An 18,509-nucleotide genomic window follows, 5' to 3' on the forward strand; every position below is an offset into this window, starting at 1 on the left:
CCGTTGTCAGACTCAGTGCATTGTGCCCATCGTCAGAGTACTGCAAAAGGTTGAGGTTTTATACCTCAATGTGACTCCTGGTTAAAGTACAATTCCGGACGAACCCTTTTATTAGCGAGTGGTGCAAGTGAAGAATTACACAACTCCTTCCAGAGCGCACTGCAGCTCTGACCGTGCGTGCAGGGTCATACGCTAAATCGCTTATTTTTTATCACTTGAATCCGTCATTTTTATAATGACCAAAGAAGACATTGTACAGTGTTTTGTCCCAAAGGGGCTACTGTAAAAAGGCGAACAAGCCTATATGACCCAGCGCACATGCTCTGAGCTCTGATGCGTTCTGGATGGATTCTGTATTATTAATTATTTTGCCTCTACCACTGATTGTTGTATATAATAACAACAGATTACGTTAAGAAAAGGGAAAGGAAAGGTACTATGTTTACCCAGGGTAACTGGACTAAGCTCAAGAACTTGTTTACAGCCAGGCCCTGTGTGACAGCCAATCAGGACTAGGTCCCGACTAGGAGCCAAAGTCGTCATTAAATATATGTCAGGTTTCACCTGACAAGAATTTCTCAATACTGACAGCCGGTCAGCAAGTGGATTCATGAATGTATGTATATAGACAATATTTTAGGCCAATAAAAAAGACTATATACCAAATTTCCCACTTTAACCAAAAGAAGCCGGACTATAAATAAGGTTACACACAATACATTGTTGGTGCAGGTGTAGACTGGAGTTGGGCAACCCCTGGGAAACGTATGGTTGTTGAAATATTGTGGTTAAATTAATTAGTAGTTAACTGTTCTTTATAGATATATAAAGAATATATATGTTCTGGTTCATTAAAGAACTACCTCTTCCTGGAACCAAAAATGGTTACTCTATGATGGCATTACTCTGAAGTAACAGTTGCGGTTCCAGTTGGCACCTTTAATTCTCTGTGTGTGCCCCTCCTCTGTCTTCAAGTGCCTGGTTTGTAAAGTCATACATCCCTTTGGATTGTCTACCCTCTTCCTCTCTAACTTACCTGTTCTTCCGTGGCTGCAGGCAGTGCCTTACCGGCTCTGGGTGGTTCATCAGTCCGAGGTTCCATCCATTCCCTCCCCAGGTCAGGCCTATGGCTATGAGGAGAACATCCAAGGGGAACTCTGCAAACAGCAGCCCCCTCCCAGGGACTCAACCTTAGGACCGGCCTACTACAATCCACTGCTGGTGAGGTTTAATACACAAACATTACTGCAAAAGATACACTCAGACATATTCTCTCACACGTGCACACACACACACACACACACACACACACACACACACACACACACACACACACACACACACACACACACACACACACACACACACACACACACACACACACACACACACACACACACACACACACACGCACACACGTGCACGCACGCATGTGCACACAAACACGCACACATACAGAGGAATGCACACACAAGGACTCACTCGCAGTATGATGTCCATCCATCAGTGAAAGGTGAAGTGTTCATCTACGTGCGTCCGTGCATACGTGTATTCATTAGTGTGTCTGTGTGTGTCTGAGTGCACTTAACTCTGCCCGCAAGGCAAGCTCCATTAACATTAGACAGATCTAATGCACCACTATACACCCCTCTCCCCCTTCGCCTTCATTTGGCCCAAAACCCATTTCCATAGCTAATGAATGCAGCTCCACTTTAAAAAGTCACAGTGCACCAATGCTCATCCATTTTACATGTCAACAAAGAGAACCATTAGTAATTATTCTTCAAGCTATATTACAATATTCACTTAAAATAATGCACAAGCCTGCTGGTCTGGCTCTCAATTAAGCCATTTTTCATCTGTTAATGACCAGGCGAAGTCAACAGCGTCCTTGAGCATTGGCAGAGGTTGTGTCAACACAACAGCACAGGCACAGAGGACCGCTGTGATTTAGGGCCATCAATGGAGCATCAATCCACTGCTTTCATCTGCCTCGACTTCTGTTATTCTCAAAGTTCAAACACGGCTTCTTTCGGTCTTTGTTCTTCTGTTTTTATCACTCTTAGTTTTTCTTTTAACTCCCAGTCTGTATGTCTTTCTCTTGCTCTCTCGCTGATTAATAGGTGGACGGCCCAACCTCGGAAAGCACCAATAACGATGCTGGTTCCTGGATGGAACACAATATTATCATTATAAATTGTCCAATTATGATATCAAGCACAACTGTATATGTGTGATGCTTCAGAAATCAAAGCAAATCCACTGGGTCTTCTGTCTTTGTCACACAGATGGATGTAATTTATTTGCATCTATCTTTAAATTCGAGGAATCTGCATGTCTGTGCATATCTCGAGAACCATTCTTCCAATCAACTTGAAACTTGGTGGGTGTATTGCTGAGGACCAATGGGAGTGGTGGTTGAGTGTGAAGTTGATCGGAAGAGCCGTTCTCCAGAACTGGCCTGCTCCAAACAGGCATGCATTTCGAGCGGTGGTCACACCCGGTGGGTTATTTTGAGACTGATCCGATACCGATATGGCATTTTTATGGTCGATATGGCCGATTCCGATATGCTACCGATTATATCGTGCATCACTAATACATTTTAATGTAACTTTTGTGTGTGAAAGGAGGTAAAAAAGATGGCAGTTACTGTATCAGGATTCAGGACATGCTGCTGTTTCTAAAAAAAGTTCTTAACTTTTAAGTGAAATCCATGTTGCGTGAATATTTAACTGGCAGAAGGCGTAAACGATTCATACCAGTGTATTGCATGTCCTCTGCAAGCTGACTTTTCCTGCAATAAAGCAGATATGTTTTTGCATTTATTTGTCCACAGTTGAATATTAAGCAGCGTTGTTATAAACATGTTTATTCCTCTGAGTTTCTGTCTTGTCTCCTTGACAGTTTGTGACTGAGTTTAACGCCAGCTGCCTGCGATACTATCATGAACATTGATGTCGAACCTCTTCTTTAGAAAATCTCACATCCTTACTGTGTTTGTTCTTCATAACAGAAAAGATCACAGGGGGCAGAAGCTCGGATTTAGTCCTGCCTTGTCTGTGGAAGAGGAGATAAGGGAACAAGGAGTGAAGGAGAACATTTATGACACTGCTTCCATTGGATTGTGTATAAAATAATAATAAATAATCACCTCAAGTTGTCCCCTTGGCATACTGTAGCTCATAGAATAGGAATTGCATTCATGCTAGGTGAACCTTCCCTGGATAACAAAGTAAAAAGAAAACTACAAAAAGCTGCCATGTTTGAAGGAGTCTAGTTTTTGCATGACACTATACCAGCATGTTCAATTTTATGATTGCTTTCTACCATCATCATATTTAACACACCGACGGCTGCAAATGGCCTGCTTATTTCCAGATGTGACCTTTCTCAGTTATTAAGCTACAGGTCGGCTTGACATCCAACTGAAAGACCAGAGCCAGTGGAACACAAGGCAGCAGGCTGTGAAACACTAAGAGATAATCTCTGACATTTGATTCATCTTCACATTCTATTCAGCCTTCAGTTTATTCCGGGCTGTGGGAAACTAGATAATTTTGTCAATGTTATTGTCAGCTTTGTTCAACTATTTATACCTTTGTTTTCCTTGTGTCTCTGTCTCTCTCTCTCTCTCTGTCTCGCTCTCTCTCTCTCTCTCTCTCCCTCCCTCCCCCCCCCATACACACACACACACTCACACACACACACACACACACACACACACACACACACACACACACACACACACACACACACTTTCTTTCTTCATCACCTATGATTCCATTGACTGTCTCCTCTTCATTCTTACTGACAGCTAAAGGTCAGAGGTCTGATAGTAGACGAGATGAATGTACGATCTCTATTTCTCATTCTCTCTCTCTCTCTCTCTCTCTCTCTCTCTCTCCCCAGTCAGAGCAGAGTATTACCCAGAAGTATAAAGGGGTCCACTTTGGCAACATGACAGAAAAGAGACTGCAGGTGAAGCTGTTGGAGGGCCCAGGTCCGGGCCAGTATCAGCCTGAAGAGTGAGTATCTCCCATCATCTGCTTGCTCCCATGTTCAAGCATTATTAAAGACTCACATTTTTCTCAACATTCCATTTTTGCCACAGACATACAAAATTAGTGGACAATATTATTACCAGAAACACATAAATAATAAACCTGAATGACCTGAATGATCATAACAGGTCTGTAACTATATGAGAGTGTTCAAATCGAACCCGTAAGGGTCCATTTGGTCAAGGAGGACCACTATAGTACTAGTTGGACTCATAATGTGCCATAGAGTTGTAGTAAATAAGTGCTGAAGAAAACCTGGAGACTTGAAATTCAGTAAGTGGGTCAAAATAATAATTATAATGGTGTGTAAAACAGAAAATCTAAGACCAAAACCGACGAAAACTAGAGTTCTCAACATAGACTGTAAAAGAATATGGACAAAGCGTTCGCCAGGTCTGATATGGACGTAAAATGAAGCCAGTCAGTCCTTGTATTGTAAATCACCATCTTTCTAGATCCGTTTTGGCCCAGCTGGCCATTGGCTGGCCCAGACAACGAGGCGGGACTTCCCCTCTTCTTCTTCTTCTTCTCGAACGGGGGTGGCTCCTGTTCATAGACTGTAACGGTAGCCACGCCCCTCAGAACATACGCGACTTTATGGTCATTTTTTAATAAATGGGACCACAATTTTCCAAAAAGAATATTATGACATGAGAAATGAGACTTTAAACTAGTGACTGGAAGCAGAAAGTATTCATGACCATGTTTATTAAGGTAATACAGTCTAGGTGAAGTTGGGCCCAAATACATGGACCTCTATGGGGATATGGGTTTTTGACAGCGCCACAACAGGCCATTATATAAACTTTCAGGATATCCCGATTTCCTTAGTGGCTTCACAAAATATCTGTCTGACTGCCCCCCTGGTTCTCAACAGGCCCAAAAATTAAGGCCCGTGCCCTCATCAAACCCTGTACACTCAAGACACTGCCCCCGCTGCCACCCTTAGATCTCCATATATGGAGCTGACCTGTTCTGACATTCCATATGTTGATCTGACCTCATCAATCCCTGTACACTCAAGACACGCTCCATATATGGCCAGACCTCATCAAACCCTGTACACTCAAGACACTGCCCCCGCTGCCCCCCTTAGATCTGTTATGACATTCCATATGTTGATCTGACCTCATCAAATTCTGTACACTCAAGACACGCTCGTGTCCAGTACATAATTCATTCCATATGTTGATCTGACCCACCATGCCAAAGCGCCAGTGCTCGCCCAGCAGTCTGCTGTCACCCAGGTGGATGCGTGCATGCGCCCTCGCCCTCAGGCCGTCTTACTGGTTTAACTCTGGTCTCGCTCACCTTTGTTTTGGAAACCTAATCTAAATATACAATTATTTCTTGAAGAGACATTGAAACATGACAAAGCAGAGTCACACAGCAGAGATAAACAGACACTGGCCATGACAGCAGATAAACAGATAAACAGACACTGGCCATGACAGCAGAACGGCAGGACAGCTAACTCTGGAGGTTGACTTGTTGAGAAAAGACGTTCTCCCAAACTTTACTTTGCTTTAATGCTTCTACCATATGAATCATTCTGTTTGACATCACCTACAGAGGCTTTCTATTGATGAGGTTTGCACCTTACTAAGCGCTTCTGGGCACCAAACACTGTTATTCTTCACGCATCAACAGCTCAATAGTCAGAGAAGCATCTGTAGATGCACATGGCTGCACACACAGAAAGATACACATGCACGAGCGTGCATTAGAGCACACACACACACACACACACACACACACACACACACACACACACACACACACACACACACACACACACACACACACACACACACACACACACACACACACAGGATTATTGGAATCATTAAAAATGCTTTACAAAGTAATACCTCTGCCCTCACAGTTGCTGAGAGTTGCCATCTTCCAGTCTCCTCCTCTTTGCCTCTTTCTTACCTCACGCTTTTTCATGCTCATACAGTATGTCTTCACCTTTTTCTTCATCACCTATGATTCCCTTGACCGTCTACTCTTGTTCATTTCTACTGACAGCTAAAGGTCAGAGGTCTGATATGGTAGAGGAGCAGAATATACAATTCTACCTATATTTCTCTCTTCCCATCTCATCTCCTCGATTGATTGAATACTTTATTAGTTAGGAAATGTAAAGGGTACAGTAGAACAAATCAGGCTATAAGGATGACCCAAGAACAAAGGTCCTGGGGACCTGCTTCCATTGTGGTCCTATCATACTATAATTCTAACAATGTCTGACATTCTGTCAGAAACACCGCCGTATCTCCTCATTGTCTGCACCAATCACCCCCACATTGACCATATGGATATGGAGGTCTTAACGAAGCCCTTTTTTCGATTTGACACATTAATGATTAATAATGAATTTATTCGTGAATTAACCTTGCACCCTCACACACCTCCGCCCCTTAGCGACACCTGCATCACAGGCCACCGTTCTCACCGTTACCCAACTGGCATGCTTCATCTAGCTACCGCTGCAACACAACAAAGAGTACCCTATACAATTTGGCGCCGCTGACTGTGTGTGTGTGTTGCATCCTTTGGCCGTCTTCTCCTACCAAACTACACCGTTTGCACACATCTCACCATGCACAACAGCAACAGCTAGCCTGTCCACACATCAACCACTACTTTGCATTCATATTCATGTCGCGCGCGCGTGTGAGAGGGACGATAAACAGTCAGCAACACGTTACATTTCTACTTCTACTAAAGAAAGAGCCAGCGATGGAGCCATAAGTCCATATCCATAAATTCGGGGGCACATAAATTGCGCAGAATACTGTTAAACATGACGGCAGCAGCCTGCTGCATCCTCCTAGCTGTTGTGTGCTAAGCTAAATTATCATACGGAACCACAACAGTCAACACGGCTTTCACCAGGGTTGCCACTGTGCCACATTGACTGAGAGGGAAGCAAGCAACCAGGTCTATGAAAATGTTAACAGGCCAGATCAAGTCAGAAAATCAGAAAAAGTCATAAAATAAATCTAGAATAAGCAACAATATTGCTGACTGTCAAACATCATTGTCCAATGTTGTTTTAGAGCAGTGGTTCTCAAACACTTTCATGTCATGGACCTCTAATATTATATATATATATATATATATATATATATATATATATATATATATATATATATTATATATAACTTCCCAAGACCATCTGTAAACAATTCCCCACACTGAACATAATTTGCTGTTCATATATTCAGAACGGGTAAGGACTAGTATATTCAATTCATCAATTCATCGCATAAAATATGAATACATAAATACAAAGGAAACAAGAATAAATGACATGATAATGACATGATAAATGTCAATTATGACTGCAATAACAGTAGCAAAACAGGGCGGTACCTCACCTCAGCGGGAGACGGGCCAGGCACTGATGGATGTGCCTCACCAGCCCCGCAATACGACTCGGGTACTAATGGTACTTGATAAGCACCTGCCACTGTGGGCCAGATTATATGGTATAGCACACTAGCATTGCATCATTTGCTAACATTTATGCAAAACTTTAAAGATTTTTGAAGGCCTGCAGATGTCATGTCATGAGACACATCTCATGACATTGTTGATGTTATTATCCTGTTCAGTGAAATGTACAAATTCTAACTTCACGGCACTCTGTCTGGCATAATACAAAAGTCCTGCGAAATGCCCACATTTTGAAGAAACTCACACTTTTCGCCGGGTAAATAATAGAGTTACAATCTAACTCCCCTTCTGTTGTAAATTGCAGGGGGGTACCAGTTCATGGGTGCTCCCTCTGGTGTTGTGTCTGTGGGTGTCACTCACTTTGGAGAAGTAGTTAGACAGGTACAGGGCACTGTCCCTTTGAGTATCTTAAATACCTTACCATCTCTCTCTCTTTCTCTCTCTCTCTCTCTCTCTCTCTCTCTCTCTCTCTCTCAGAGTCCCAGTAACTCACTATGAGAATGTGAATCTTTGTAAGGAGCAGAAGAGCAGGGTGGAGCTTATCATTCCCCGTTACCATGAACTGGTGCCCATGCAGGAGGAGAAGAAGGTAAATGTGTGTGTGTGTGTGTGTGTGTGTGTGTGTGTGTGTGTGTGTGTCTGTGCGTGTGCGTGTGCGTGTGCGTGTGCGCGTGTGTGTGTGTGTGCGTGCGTGCGTTCAATTGTTGACTGCATGCACAACTCTAAATTGTGCTAATGATTCCTTTAAAACACAGAGGTATTGAACCAGTATTTTGTCTGCCAGGTCCCGTGAGTCATGTCACGTAAAACAAAACTCACTGTCCATAGGAAGCGCCACAAATGCGAGTACCAACACACAGGTATATGTATAGACATGCTATCCCCTGCTTCCTCCTTGATGGCTGCAACACATGACTTACACAGCTTACACACACACATGACTTACACCACACAAGTATTGTGTGGTGAGTGGTGACCAGGGGTGTAGTTCTTTCCTGCTAATGTTTCTGTAAGTACTGTGCAGGCATGGATACCCATTGAATAAATCCCATGACTGTGATCATGGATTCTGTGCTACTGATGGCTTCTCTGTTGTACTCATCCCAGTAAACAAGGTCCTCTTGAGCAGTGATTTTCAACCTTTTTAAAGGACCCCCAGTTTGATATTCACACATTAGGCGCACTAGGCATTTCACACAATTCTTTATTTCTGGGCCAATCACAGTAAAATCCTTTACAAATGGAACCATGCACTCTCTGAGTAACAGACCTGTTCAACTATCATATCATCCCAAATATCAGCTGGGGAGCCTTTCTCACATGTTATTCAGAAGTTATTTTCTGCCTCTAGAGTGCAGTAAAACACAAGATTTACTCAATGGTTGCACAAACACATGCATACACACATACACACACACACACACACACACACACACAGACTAGAGACTGCCACGCACTCTTGGATGCGTGCATGGACACACACACACACACGCACGCACGCTCGCACGCACAAATACATGTAGAGGAAAGTTTGAGAAAATCAGGACCAGATTTGTATTGACAGAATGATAGACATTCATCAACTTGCATAGTTTTCATCTATTCGCTGAATTCTACAATGAATTCAAGCCATTAATTCTCAGACATAATTATGTAGATGTTCTGGGCTGTGTTGTTTCTTGTATTGATTAATAGTGTCATGGTCTCCCTGTCAGCCACTCCCACTCTCCATTCCTACCCTCAGTCATTGTCACACACCTGTTCCCACTCCATCCCCAGCCCAGCAGGGCCATGCCCACAATACAAACCTGTGAACACTTCCACAATCAACCTGCTCACTATAAGACTGGACTCATCACACACTCACCCTGTCAGAACATAAGCCATTGTCCGGTGCTCTACTTGGATGTTTCCTGTGATTTCACCTGTACCTGGAATATCTCGTTCTGTAAGGTTTTTTGGACTTCCTGTGTTTTGCCTTGTGTTTTGTTTAGCCTTTTTGGATTTTGCTTTGTACTTTTGAATAGTTTAGCCCTTTGGCTTCCCTGAGTTATTTGCTTGTGCTTGCCTTGCTGCCGTGTTTGTAAACTAGGCTGCTTCTTTAATAATAAAACTGTTTGAAACTGCTCTGCATTTGGGTTCAGTCATTCTGCCACCGTGACAAATAGAGATATAGTAACATTTCTCCTTTCATATTTCGATTTACTCCCGTACTATGACGTTGGCTACCTGGCACCTGCCTAGGTGTATATCCATGTGTCTGTGTGATGCACACATGTGTGTGTGTGTGTGCATGCATGCGTGTCTGATCATGCTGTGGTCAGAGCCCTTACCGTGGAGACTGCTCTTCTATCCGTCATCATTAGCGAGATACCTGACACCTCTGCCCACCCGAACACCACACATGCACTGAGCAGGACAAACACCCTTACTTCCTAGAGATCAGCCAAACGGTCACATCCCTATCCCTAATGACATGAGGGCTCTGCTCCAACAACATTTAATTGTGGAATTGTCTCTTGTTTTGGTTAAACGGCTGCATTTGCTGTTTTGGGTAACCTATGACAAATTGACAAAGTGGTTAAGAAAATGCCTCCTTGATTTTTTTTTTTTTTTTTTAACAAATCAAACCCTGGTTATACAATATATATGTTCCATTATCCTTGTTCAACTATGTATGGTCTTGCTATGAAACTTTAAGTCTGGTGATTGGCTTGTGTGTGTTTAGCGTTGGGGAAGGGGCGTTCTCCTAAATTGGCTATTCTGGTCACCTGTCTAAATCCCTAAAACACCTCCGCTACCCATTATATTATGCATAGGTGTGGTTTGGGCGTTACAATAATGAAACCAATCACCGTGCCACATGCCGGTGCCTTTAAGAGATCCCTTATCCGTAGCCGCAATTTGCAACTCTAGATTTTTTTACAATGGGTTGAATCTAGAGTTGCAACAAGCTCCATCCACTTCCTATTCATTTTTGGTTTGTGATCTGCTTGTCTTAAATGACGTTAAACTCACCAACATTGCAGCTGTAGTCCAAGCTTGAATTATCCTCTTTCAATCTGCCGAGCTTGTTTTTCATAAAAATCCCCCGTAGAGACGTTATGAGCTACTTTCTGTCAAGACATCCTCTGCAAGTGATTATTTTTCTAAGTGCTGGAGTTTGGAAGCACTCGTCGTACGTCACTGAACGGCCCTGCGTTCAACCTGTTTCGAATTTGCACATAATGCAGGAGGCAGCAGCACGACCCGTTAACAGATTAGAAACGAGTGCTTCCAAACTGCAACACTTAAAAAAAAAAGAAAATTGCAGAGGATGTCATTGTCTTGACAGAAAGTAGCTCATAACATCTCTACGGTGGATTTTTATGAAAAACAAGCTCGGCAGATTGAAAGAGGATAATTCAAGCTTGGACTGCAGCTGCAATGTTGGTGAGTTTAACGTCATTTAAGACAATCAGATCACAAACCAAAAATTATGAATAGGAAGTGGATGGAGCTTGTTGCAACTCTAGATTCAACCCATTGTAAAAAAATCTAGAGTTGCAAATTGCGGCTACCTTATCCGTTGCCCGTTATGCCCAGTGCTATATTGCTTCATAGCCTTACGGTCTATGCTCATAGACCATGGAAGAGTGATGCGTTGCTGCCTTGAAATCTCGCTTGTGCCTCCCCCCACCCCACAGCCTTGCCATTTTCTCATTTTTAAGATTTCAAAGTGCTATGTAATCTACGCAATTCGAGCTTTCATTTGGTATATAGATCGTGCGTGTAGGCCGTCTCTATACGAAACGGTATCAAGCGAAAGTTCGGGAATTAAGATGAAACCCCATTTGGGATATTGAAACTGAGCAAATTGAAAAGTCATAACTTCTTTGACTAGACAATTATATAAACACAATCGACACAAGGAAGTGACAGGCTGATCATAGGACAATTACAAAGCTTTTGTGTAAGTCATGTGGATTTTGTATCCTTTATTTAAAATCATTAAAACACTTTGATGACAAAAAAACTCCACTATGCGCCTTCCCAAATGTGTATAGCAATTTAGGGGTAAAGCGTGTCAACACGCCCATGACCACAACTCTACGCGTATATAGTGTCGGCATAATGGATAGCGGGTGGCGCTGGACCAAAATGGACAGAGCAAGCTCCTATACTCTGTCATTTCCAGGCAGCGGCTGACTTGCGGACAGCGTCGCGGCCCGCGGGTAACGGCAGTGCCGAAAATGGAGCCCTAAGGCCATTTTTTAAACTAGCTCCTCACCACTCGCCCTACACACTTCCACTCGGTTTGAGAATAGATGTATAAATAATAGAGACGCAATGCAATGCAGTGGATGGGAGGGGAATTTTTGGCGGGATCAGTGGAGCTTTGCAGGAATTTCCTGCTTGGTGTAAATAATTTATGCTCGCTGTGACTGCACAGATATTTTACGGGGCAGGAAGCTAATAAGATGTAACAAAGGAAGAATTCCCTTCCCTATCATCAAAACACTGATAAGACAAATGACGTCTATAGACGTCAATGGTGGTCTGTGCGTTGGATTTGAAATAATTGGCAGTCAATGAGTTTTAATATACAGTATATGTATTTACTGTACGTATTTGCATATGTTTTGTACTACAACTGTTTGTCTTTATAGTCTCTCCTCTGCATCTCACGCTGCCTCTCCCTTTTTCAATTTCACATAAGCCTTACTAACATGAATGGAAGAGGACCAATATTGCCAAAGCCTTTCAGGACATGACAAAAAGCAAATGCCACATTCCATTGACCTTGTTCATTCTCTGTGTCTCCAGGGGGTCCCAGGACCCGGCCAGTACCATATCAAAAGCCAGTTTGAGAAGTCGGCAAATCCCTATAGCAACCAGTCCGTCTGCACTCCCCCGTTCCTCTCTCACACTGAGGTACAAAGCATTCAGTCTGTTATGGACTTGATATACTTTGCTGAATGCTGTCTCTCACACGGAAATAGTAGCTCTACAACGCTTTGTGCTGCGACGTGTTGTGAGCTTGTAGCTATTCTTGTTTGCTTGACACCGGTGGCCAACTATGTATAAATCCGGCTTCAGGCTCCTTTCATATAAGCCTGTGTGTGGCGTGTGGCCTTGCATGCACCTTTCTATGGTTTCTTTTAATTACAGGTCCATTTTTGTCTCCACCAGGCCGAAGGCATCCTGATTGGTTAAGATTGGCTTCCAAAGTTCACAGGAGTGCTCAGTTTCAAACAAAATGCTGCAAATCATGAACACATCGCGTAATTTCCGTGAAATTGTGCACGCACATTCCCACTAGGACGAGGAAGAAATGCCACATGAACAATTTCAACTCAGCCTCAAGGTGGCGCTATAACTGGCCGAAAAGTGTTTTTACCTCTAATTTACTTTTGTTGGCCTTTTATCCAATCACCAGATGAAGGCAAGCTGCAATGTCCTACATTCCTATCCTGGTGGAGACCTGTGTCCAGAAGGGCACTTTTTCTAGTTAAACTTAAATTAGAACGGATTTTATTGTGCAACGATTGGAAAATAGGATAGGAGACAGACATCACATTTTGTGCTTTTGGAACAGGCAAACGTTTTATTTTGAAAAGTAGGTAGGAAGAATGGAGTTCATTATTCCAATGCTGTCTTGGAAATAAATTATACGTAAAAGTGCAGAAGAATCAGCTCCTACAAATTGGCATCACAAATAGTAAACATTGTGAAGTATGTTCATTAAATTAAGGCGATTGGCGATTATTATTTCTTTCCTTTTTTTCTTTGAGAGTCGAATTGCGTGTTGCATTTCTAGGTTGTACAAACGGTAGGACTTGACACAGCATACCAGCTTTCGGATTGGTCCCCATGAAACTACAGACTGATCCTGATTGGTCCCCATGAAACTACAGACTGATCCTGCTTTTACATATAGGCCAACAAATTCAATATACGCAATATTCCTCATTTATGTTAGGCTTACTGTAATAGACTTATTAATCCAGTTGACCAGTAGTAGTGAAACAGTAGTGATCCACTAGAGAAAAACATATTCCATGTACAATCACTCAAAGGAGACATGGCATCAAGATTTAGTTATACATCCTATACTCCAAATGATCTGATTTCTCACAGAGGAAAAGTGTGATAGACTCTCCTTGTTTAATTGATGCACTGGGAGTGGAGATTCTCTTCAGCTGGCCTGGAGGTGAAGATGGATTTATTGAGTTTGAGATCGATGTGTATTTTTTATTCGGGGAGAAATCACTCAGTTGCCATAGTACTCGATCATTGGGAAGTTTGACAGATGTTTTAAGTATCAGTCTGACAAGTGCATGAATATACACATACTGTACATGCATACAGAGAAACACAAAGGCAACTGCGATAGAGAGCTAATACATTCAAGGAAGCATTTGAAGTAGCACACGGACTGACAGAAGCAGAGTAGCCTATACACACACACACACACACACACACACACACACACACACACTCACGTTGTGTGTGCGTGTGTGTTTGTTTGTGTGTGTGGCATGCATATATGTGTCATGTGTGTGGCTCTGACCCGGTTCTTCCGACCACACGCTGTGCAAGTACGTCGCTCGACCTTGTGAAGTCATCACCGCCGCCTGGTGAGCATGCGTGTGAGCATGCATGCGTGCGTGCGCACGCACACACATATCTACAGCACACAGCTAAAGGAGACAGTTTTCTTAGATGTTGGTCCCCCAGCAAGGCCAGCATCATCTGATGCCTGCATCCAGGGGAATGGGGAGGGGGGGGGGGGGGGAGGCTGGGATGATAACAGGACCAGCTGGAGTCCCCCCATTTCTCTCCTCTCTTTCCTCACACTGATTCCCAATTTCCCAGTATCAAAGCGACAGTCTGACACTCTATTCCCCTTGCCCTTTCTCATCCCCTCTTCCCTCAATATTACTTTGTTCCTTCCCCCTATTCCCCCTATCTCCTCTTTTCATACTTTTTTTCCCTGTGTCCTCTGGCTGACAATCTATAAGACAAGACACTTTTCCTCTGTTTCCTTTGCCAGTATATTTCCTTTTTTTGTTTCTCCACTACCACTAGTAGTCATCTATTTCGATTTCCTGCTCCTCTCCCCTCACCTTTGATCATATTTCTCCTCTCACACCCCCCCCCCCCCCCTCCTCCGTGTTGTTCAATCCTGCTGTTCCCCTGGGGACTATCCTCCCCCTCATAGCAGTTTAGGTGAGAAAAAACAACATCCCTGTCAATCATTTAGAAAACGGTATATAAACTGTACATCTGCTGCTTGTCATCTGTAATACTTTACTCCAATTGTCAACATAAAGCCACTTTCAGTTTAGCAAAAATTGCAGATCTACAAGCTCACCATATACTTGAAAATGAGGTTCAGTAATAGCAGTGTTGTTTTTTAATTTGATCATAACTCTGATTCTCTGTGACTAGGCATTTAGAAAAGCTTAGGTCCAGAAAGGTTTTTATTTTAATCCAGAACCATTTTGAAACATATTGGGTGTGAATCAGAATCACACTCATCAGAGCACCACGAGGCCCGTACTGTCCTTCATCACTGTAAAGTGACAGCACTCAATTATTTGTCACTTGGAAGCCCATTAATGTGTGCTGCAAGAAACTGAATCTGATGATGGGAAAATAATCTCTTCATAACTTGAAACATTTCTTTGAGCTCCCCGAAAGGTCTGCGAGTTGCCGTGTTGAGCGTTGCGAAGTTTGGTAGTTCAGCCCCGTCCGAGTTGTAACCCGATATGCACAGAATAGTAAATAATGTCAAACTCACCCAGCCCGACTCAGCTACGGTGAAATAGCACTAGTTAAAGCCACGCCTCCGTGTACAGAGTTTTGTGTTTTCTAGGCGTGTATGTACAGAATTTATTTACGCATTTCTGTGAGATCGGGTTGCATGGTTGGACAACCATCATATTAACCTCTGAAATTTGTACAAATCAAGTTCAAGTGTTCAAAAGTATAACAAAGCCAGTATTTTGCCAGCCAGGCATTGTCAAACTTCAGTTAATTAGCTGATTAAAAATAAGTTTCTAAGAATGTATTTTGGCATTAATCCTGAATCTCTGCCCTGCCCTCCTTCTTAATTACCTTCTCTCTCTCATTCCATTCCTCCTATAACTACGTACCTTTCCTCTTTTATCTGAATTTCTTTCACTGTCTGATTTTTTTTCCTCTGATTTCTCTCAGCTCAATAATTCAACTGTGCATTACTAGTGAACTTACTCACTCCTATGTTTTTACTTGCCATTTGTGTTGTCGTTTAAATGGCTGGCATGTTTCAACCAAATTAGGTCGTCAATAGGAATGTGCCTCAGTGCTTGTGACCTTGACTTTCAGGGTGGATATGAGGGAATAGAAATGTACGTGTGTAGAATGCTTAAGGCGGTTCTTTGGATGTTTACATTTTACAGTACATATATGTGTGTATGCATGTGTGTAGTCTGTATACTGTTTTTTGTAGGTGTGCATGTGTGAGCATGTGAGTGTATGTGTAGTTGTGTGCATATGAGCATGCTTATCTTTGGGTGCATGTGTGTTCTTGTGTTTAATTTGGAAATGCCGCTCTCTGAAGAAGATGGTCCATTTGTTGATAACAACAAGCTGAAAATCTAATTTGAGAGCAGCAGCACAGGAAGAGGTTTAAAATAATTATCAAAGATAGTTCACCTTGAGTCATTTTGAGTCTGACAAGTAGGCACAATTGGCTAATTAAATGGATATACATAGATGAAATATCCCCATTTATGCACCTACTGAAACTCTTCAATTATTGAAACGCTGAATCAGCACTGACATCAGCAACTTAACAAAGAGATCTAGAACAACCCACATCATACTGCTGAGTGTACAACGATTTTACCGAGTTAAAGCTGATATTTATAGCATTTTGACATTAGTTACTGTGACTGTGCTATGCTACCTTCAACACTCGGCAGGTATTGTAAACGTACAGTTAGAAACAGTAAACACAAGATTAGGTCAAAACCTAGAAGTGCCCTAAGTTCTTCCGTTCTCACTTTGTCTCTTTCTTTCTTCCTTCGGCCAATCAGAGGTTCAGCCTGGTGAAAGAGTTGTCGCCCCCTGTTGGCACGTACAATGACCCACGCTGTGCCCTGGAGCTGCTGAGGAGACCTGTAGGAGTGAAGAGAAGTCCCTTTGGACTCACCGCAGTCCGCTTCACCACAAGACACAAGAACCATGCCACACCAGGTGTGTGTGTGTGTGTGTGTGTGTGTGTGTGTGTGTGTGTGTGTGTGTGTGTGTGTGTGTGTGCGTGTGCGTGAGTGAGAGAGTTCAGTCTTTCATTTCTCATGCTTGATATTTCACCTGTAACTGATATGATATTCTTAAATTCAAAGTTATTTCACAGATACAACTCTCCTCCATCAGAGAGCTCTTCACAACCTATTAAAAATCTAGCTGCTTTGATTCATGATAGGTTCATTTTTGCTAATGTTCTAATAGGCTCTTAGGCTTGCGCTCACACATGTGTGTATACAGTATGTGTACACTACAGTATATTTGAGTAGCATCTGCATTCTGCAAGTTAATTTGTCTCTGTGCTTTGCATCCCTCAATGACAAATGTTATTGCTTCCTTCGTGTACACACACACACACATGCACGCACACAGAGCATTGGGGGCAGTGGCTCAGGGGTATAGAGGCTGGCAGAGCGGCCGGTAGTTCGATCCCGGGCTCCCTCAGAGTTAGTGTTGAAGTGTCCTTGTCGCAAGATGCTGAACCCCTAATTGCTCCCGATGTGCAGGTTGATGCCTTGCAAGGTTTCCTCCGCCATCGCACACATGGATGTGTGTGTGTGTGTGTGAATGGGTGAATGTAATGCACAATCTATGTGAAGCGATTTGGATAAAAGTGCTATAAATTCACCTTTTTACCATTTACCATACTGTACTGTCACACTCTGACCTAGTGTGGGTAGGTACAGTATGGTAAAAAAAACAGCAAAAACAGCAAAAATAGCCAGACAGAATCCTTGATGCAAAGTGTTTTTGAGGGGTACTAGCTCCTATATGCACAGCTGTGTGTATATGTGTGCTTGTACCACAGTAATGATTTGATTGGCTGAGCACGAAATGTGATGTATGATGATGTATGATGATAAGAGCGCCCCTCACTTCACACAAGTGTGACTTTTGATTCGCCTTTTCACAGTCCAGGAATATTGTGACCAAAAATTTTGCAAAACTATTTACACATGGGCCAGATTGGTATTGGGTCTTCTCTTCACTTACTGCTGGAAAGGGGCAGGTCCCCCTTCTTAAATAGGCTAGGCCCCTCCCACTGGACCATACCAAACCTGAATTGAATCCACAACTACCAGCCTGACATTAGTTACTTTAACACATGCATAACCACATTTAAAGAGTTACACATTACCCACAATAATAGTACTTTATTTACAAAAACCTACAGTTGGCATGATCCAGCAAGATGGACCAATCCAATGCTCCATAGTCCATACAATGGAGTCAGGCACTATAAACTGCCCAGAACCAAGGACTGTCTAAAGAGGACAAGACGCGAAGACCGTAAGGGCGCCGCCATGTTGCTCCTTTCAGTGGCGTGACGCCACTGAAAGGAGATATGCTTGTACATATGTCACGTCATTGCATTTTACTTTTTATATTAACGTTTTAACAGCAAATGGATAAGTAAGTCCCAGCATGGATCATCACACAGACAGTAATGTTGGTCTGACGTGACATTATGTACAAGCATCTTTTTTTTTTAATCTAAATTTTTATCCCACGATTTTGTAACCCAGTTTTCTTTTCACCCAGTGCCAATTATCTAATGTAATCCTGGGCGCTACATTTTCTCTGCCAACCTGGGGGGGCAGCGGACTGACCTCATGCCTCCTTCTATGCATGAGGAGTCCAAGCTGCTTCTTTTCACCTGACAGAGGGGAATTTCCCCGGCCGGACGTAGCGTGTGGAAGGGAC

At 42.8% G+C, this 18,509-nt stretch overlaps 2 protein-coding genes across 2 annotated transcripts in view; one reads left to right on the top strand and one right to left on the bottom strand.

The window, feature by feature from the left end:
- LOC310872171 (guanine nucleotide-binding protein G(q) subunit alpha) overlaps positions 1 to 18,509 on the bottom strand; it is a 148,306-nt gene that overhangs the window by 47,972 nt on the left and 81,825 nt on the right. The window lies entirely within an intron of this gene.
- Positions 1 to 18,509, top strand: part of stpg2 (sperm-tail PG-rich repeat containing 2) — a gene marked incomplete at both ends in the record, with an annotated part of 59,314 nt that overhangs the window by 5,939 nt on the left and 34,866 nt on the right. Inside the window, 5 exons of the mRNA XM_083783326.1 lie at positions 1,057 to 1,221; positions 3,913 to 4,028; positions 8,007 to 8,118; positions 12,336 to 12,443; positions 16,595 to 16,754. Of these exons, the coding sequence (XP_083639452.1) occupies positions 1,057 to 1,221; positions 3,913 to 4,028; positions 8,007 to 8,118; positions 12,336 to 12,443; positions 16,595 to 16,754 (661 nt within the window). The remainder of the gene's footprint in view (positions 1 to 1,056; positions 1,222 to 3,912; positions 4,029 to 8,006; positions 8,119 to 12,335; positions 12,444 to 16,594; positions 16,755 to 18,509) is intronic.

This window comes from Protomyctophum parallelum (assembly GCF_964188405.1).
Source record: "Protomyctophum parallelum genome assembly, chromosome: 15".
In the NCBI taxonomy this organism is placed as follows: Eukaryota; Metazoa; Chordata; class Actinopteri; order Myctophiformes; family Myctophidae; genus Protomyctophum; species Protomyctophum parallelum.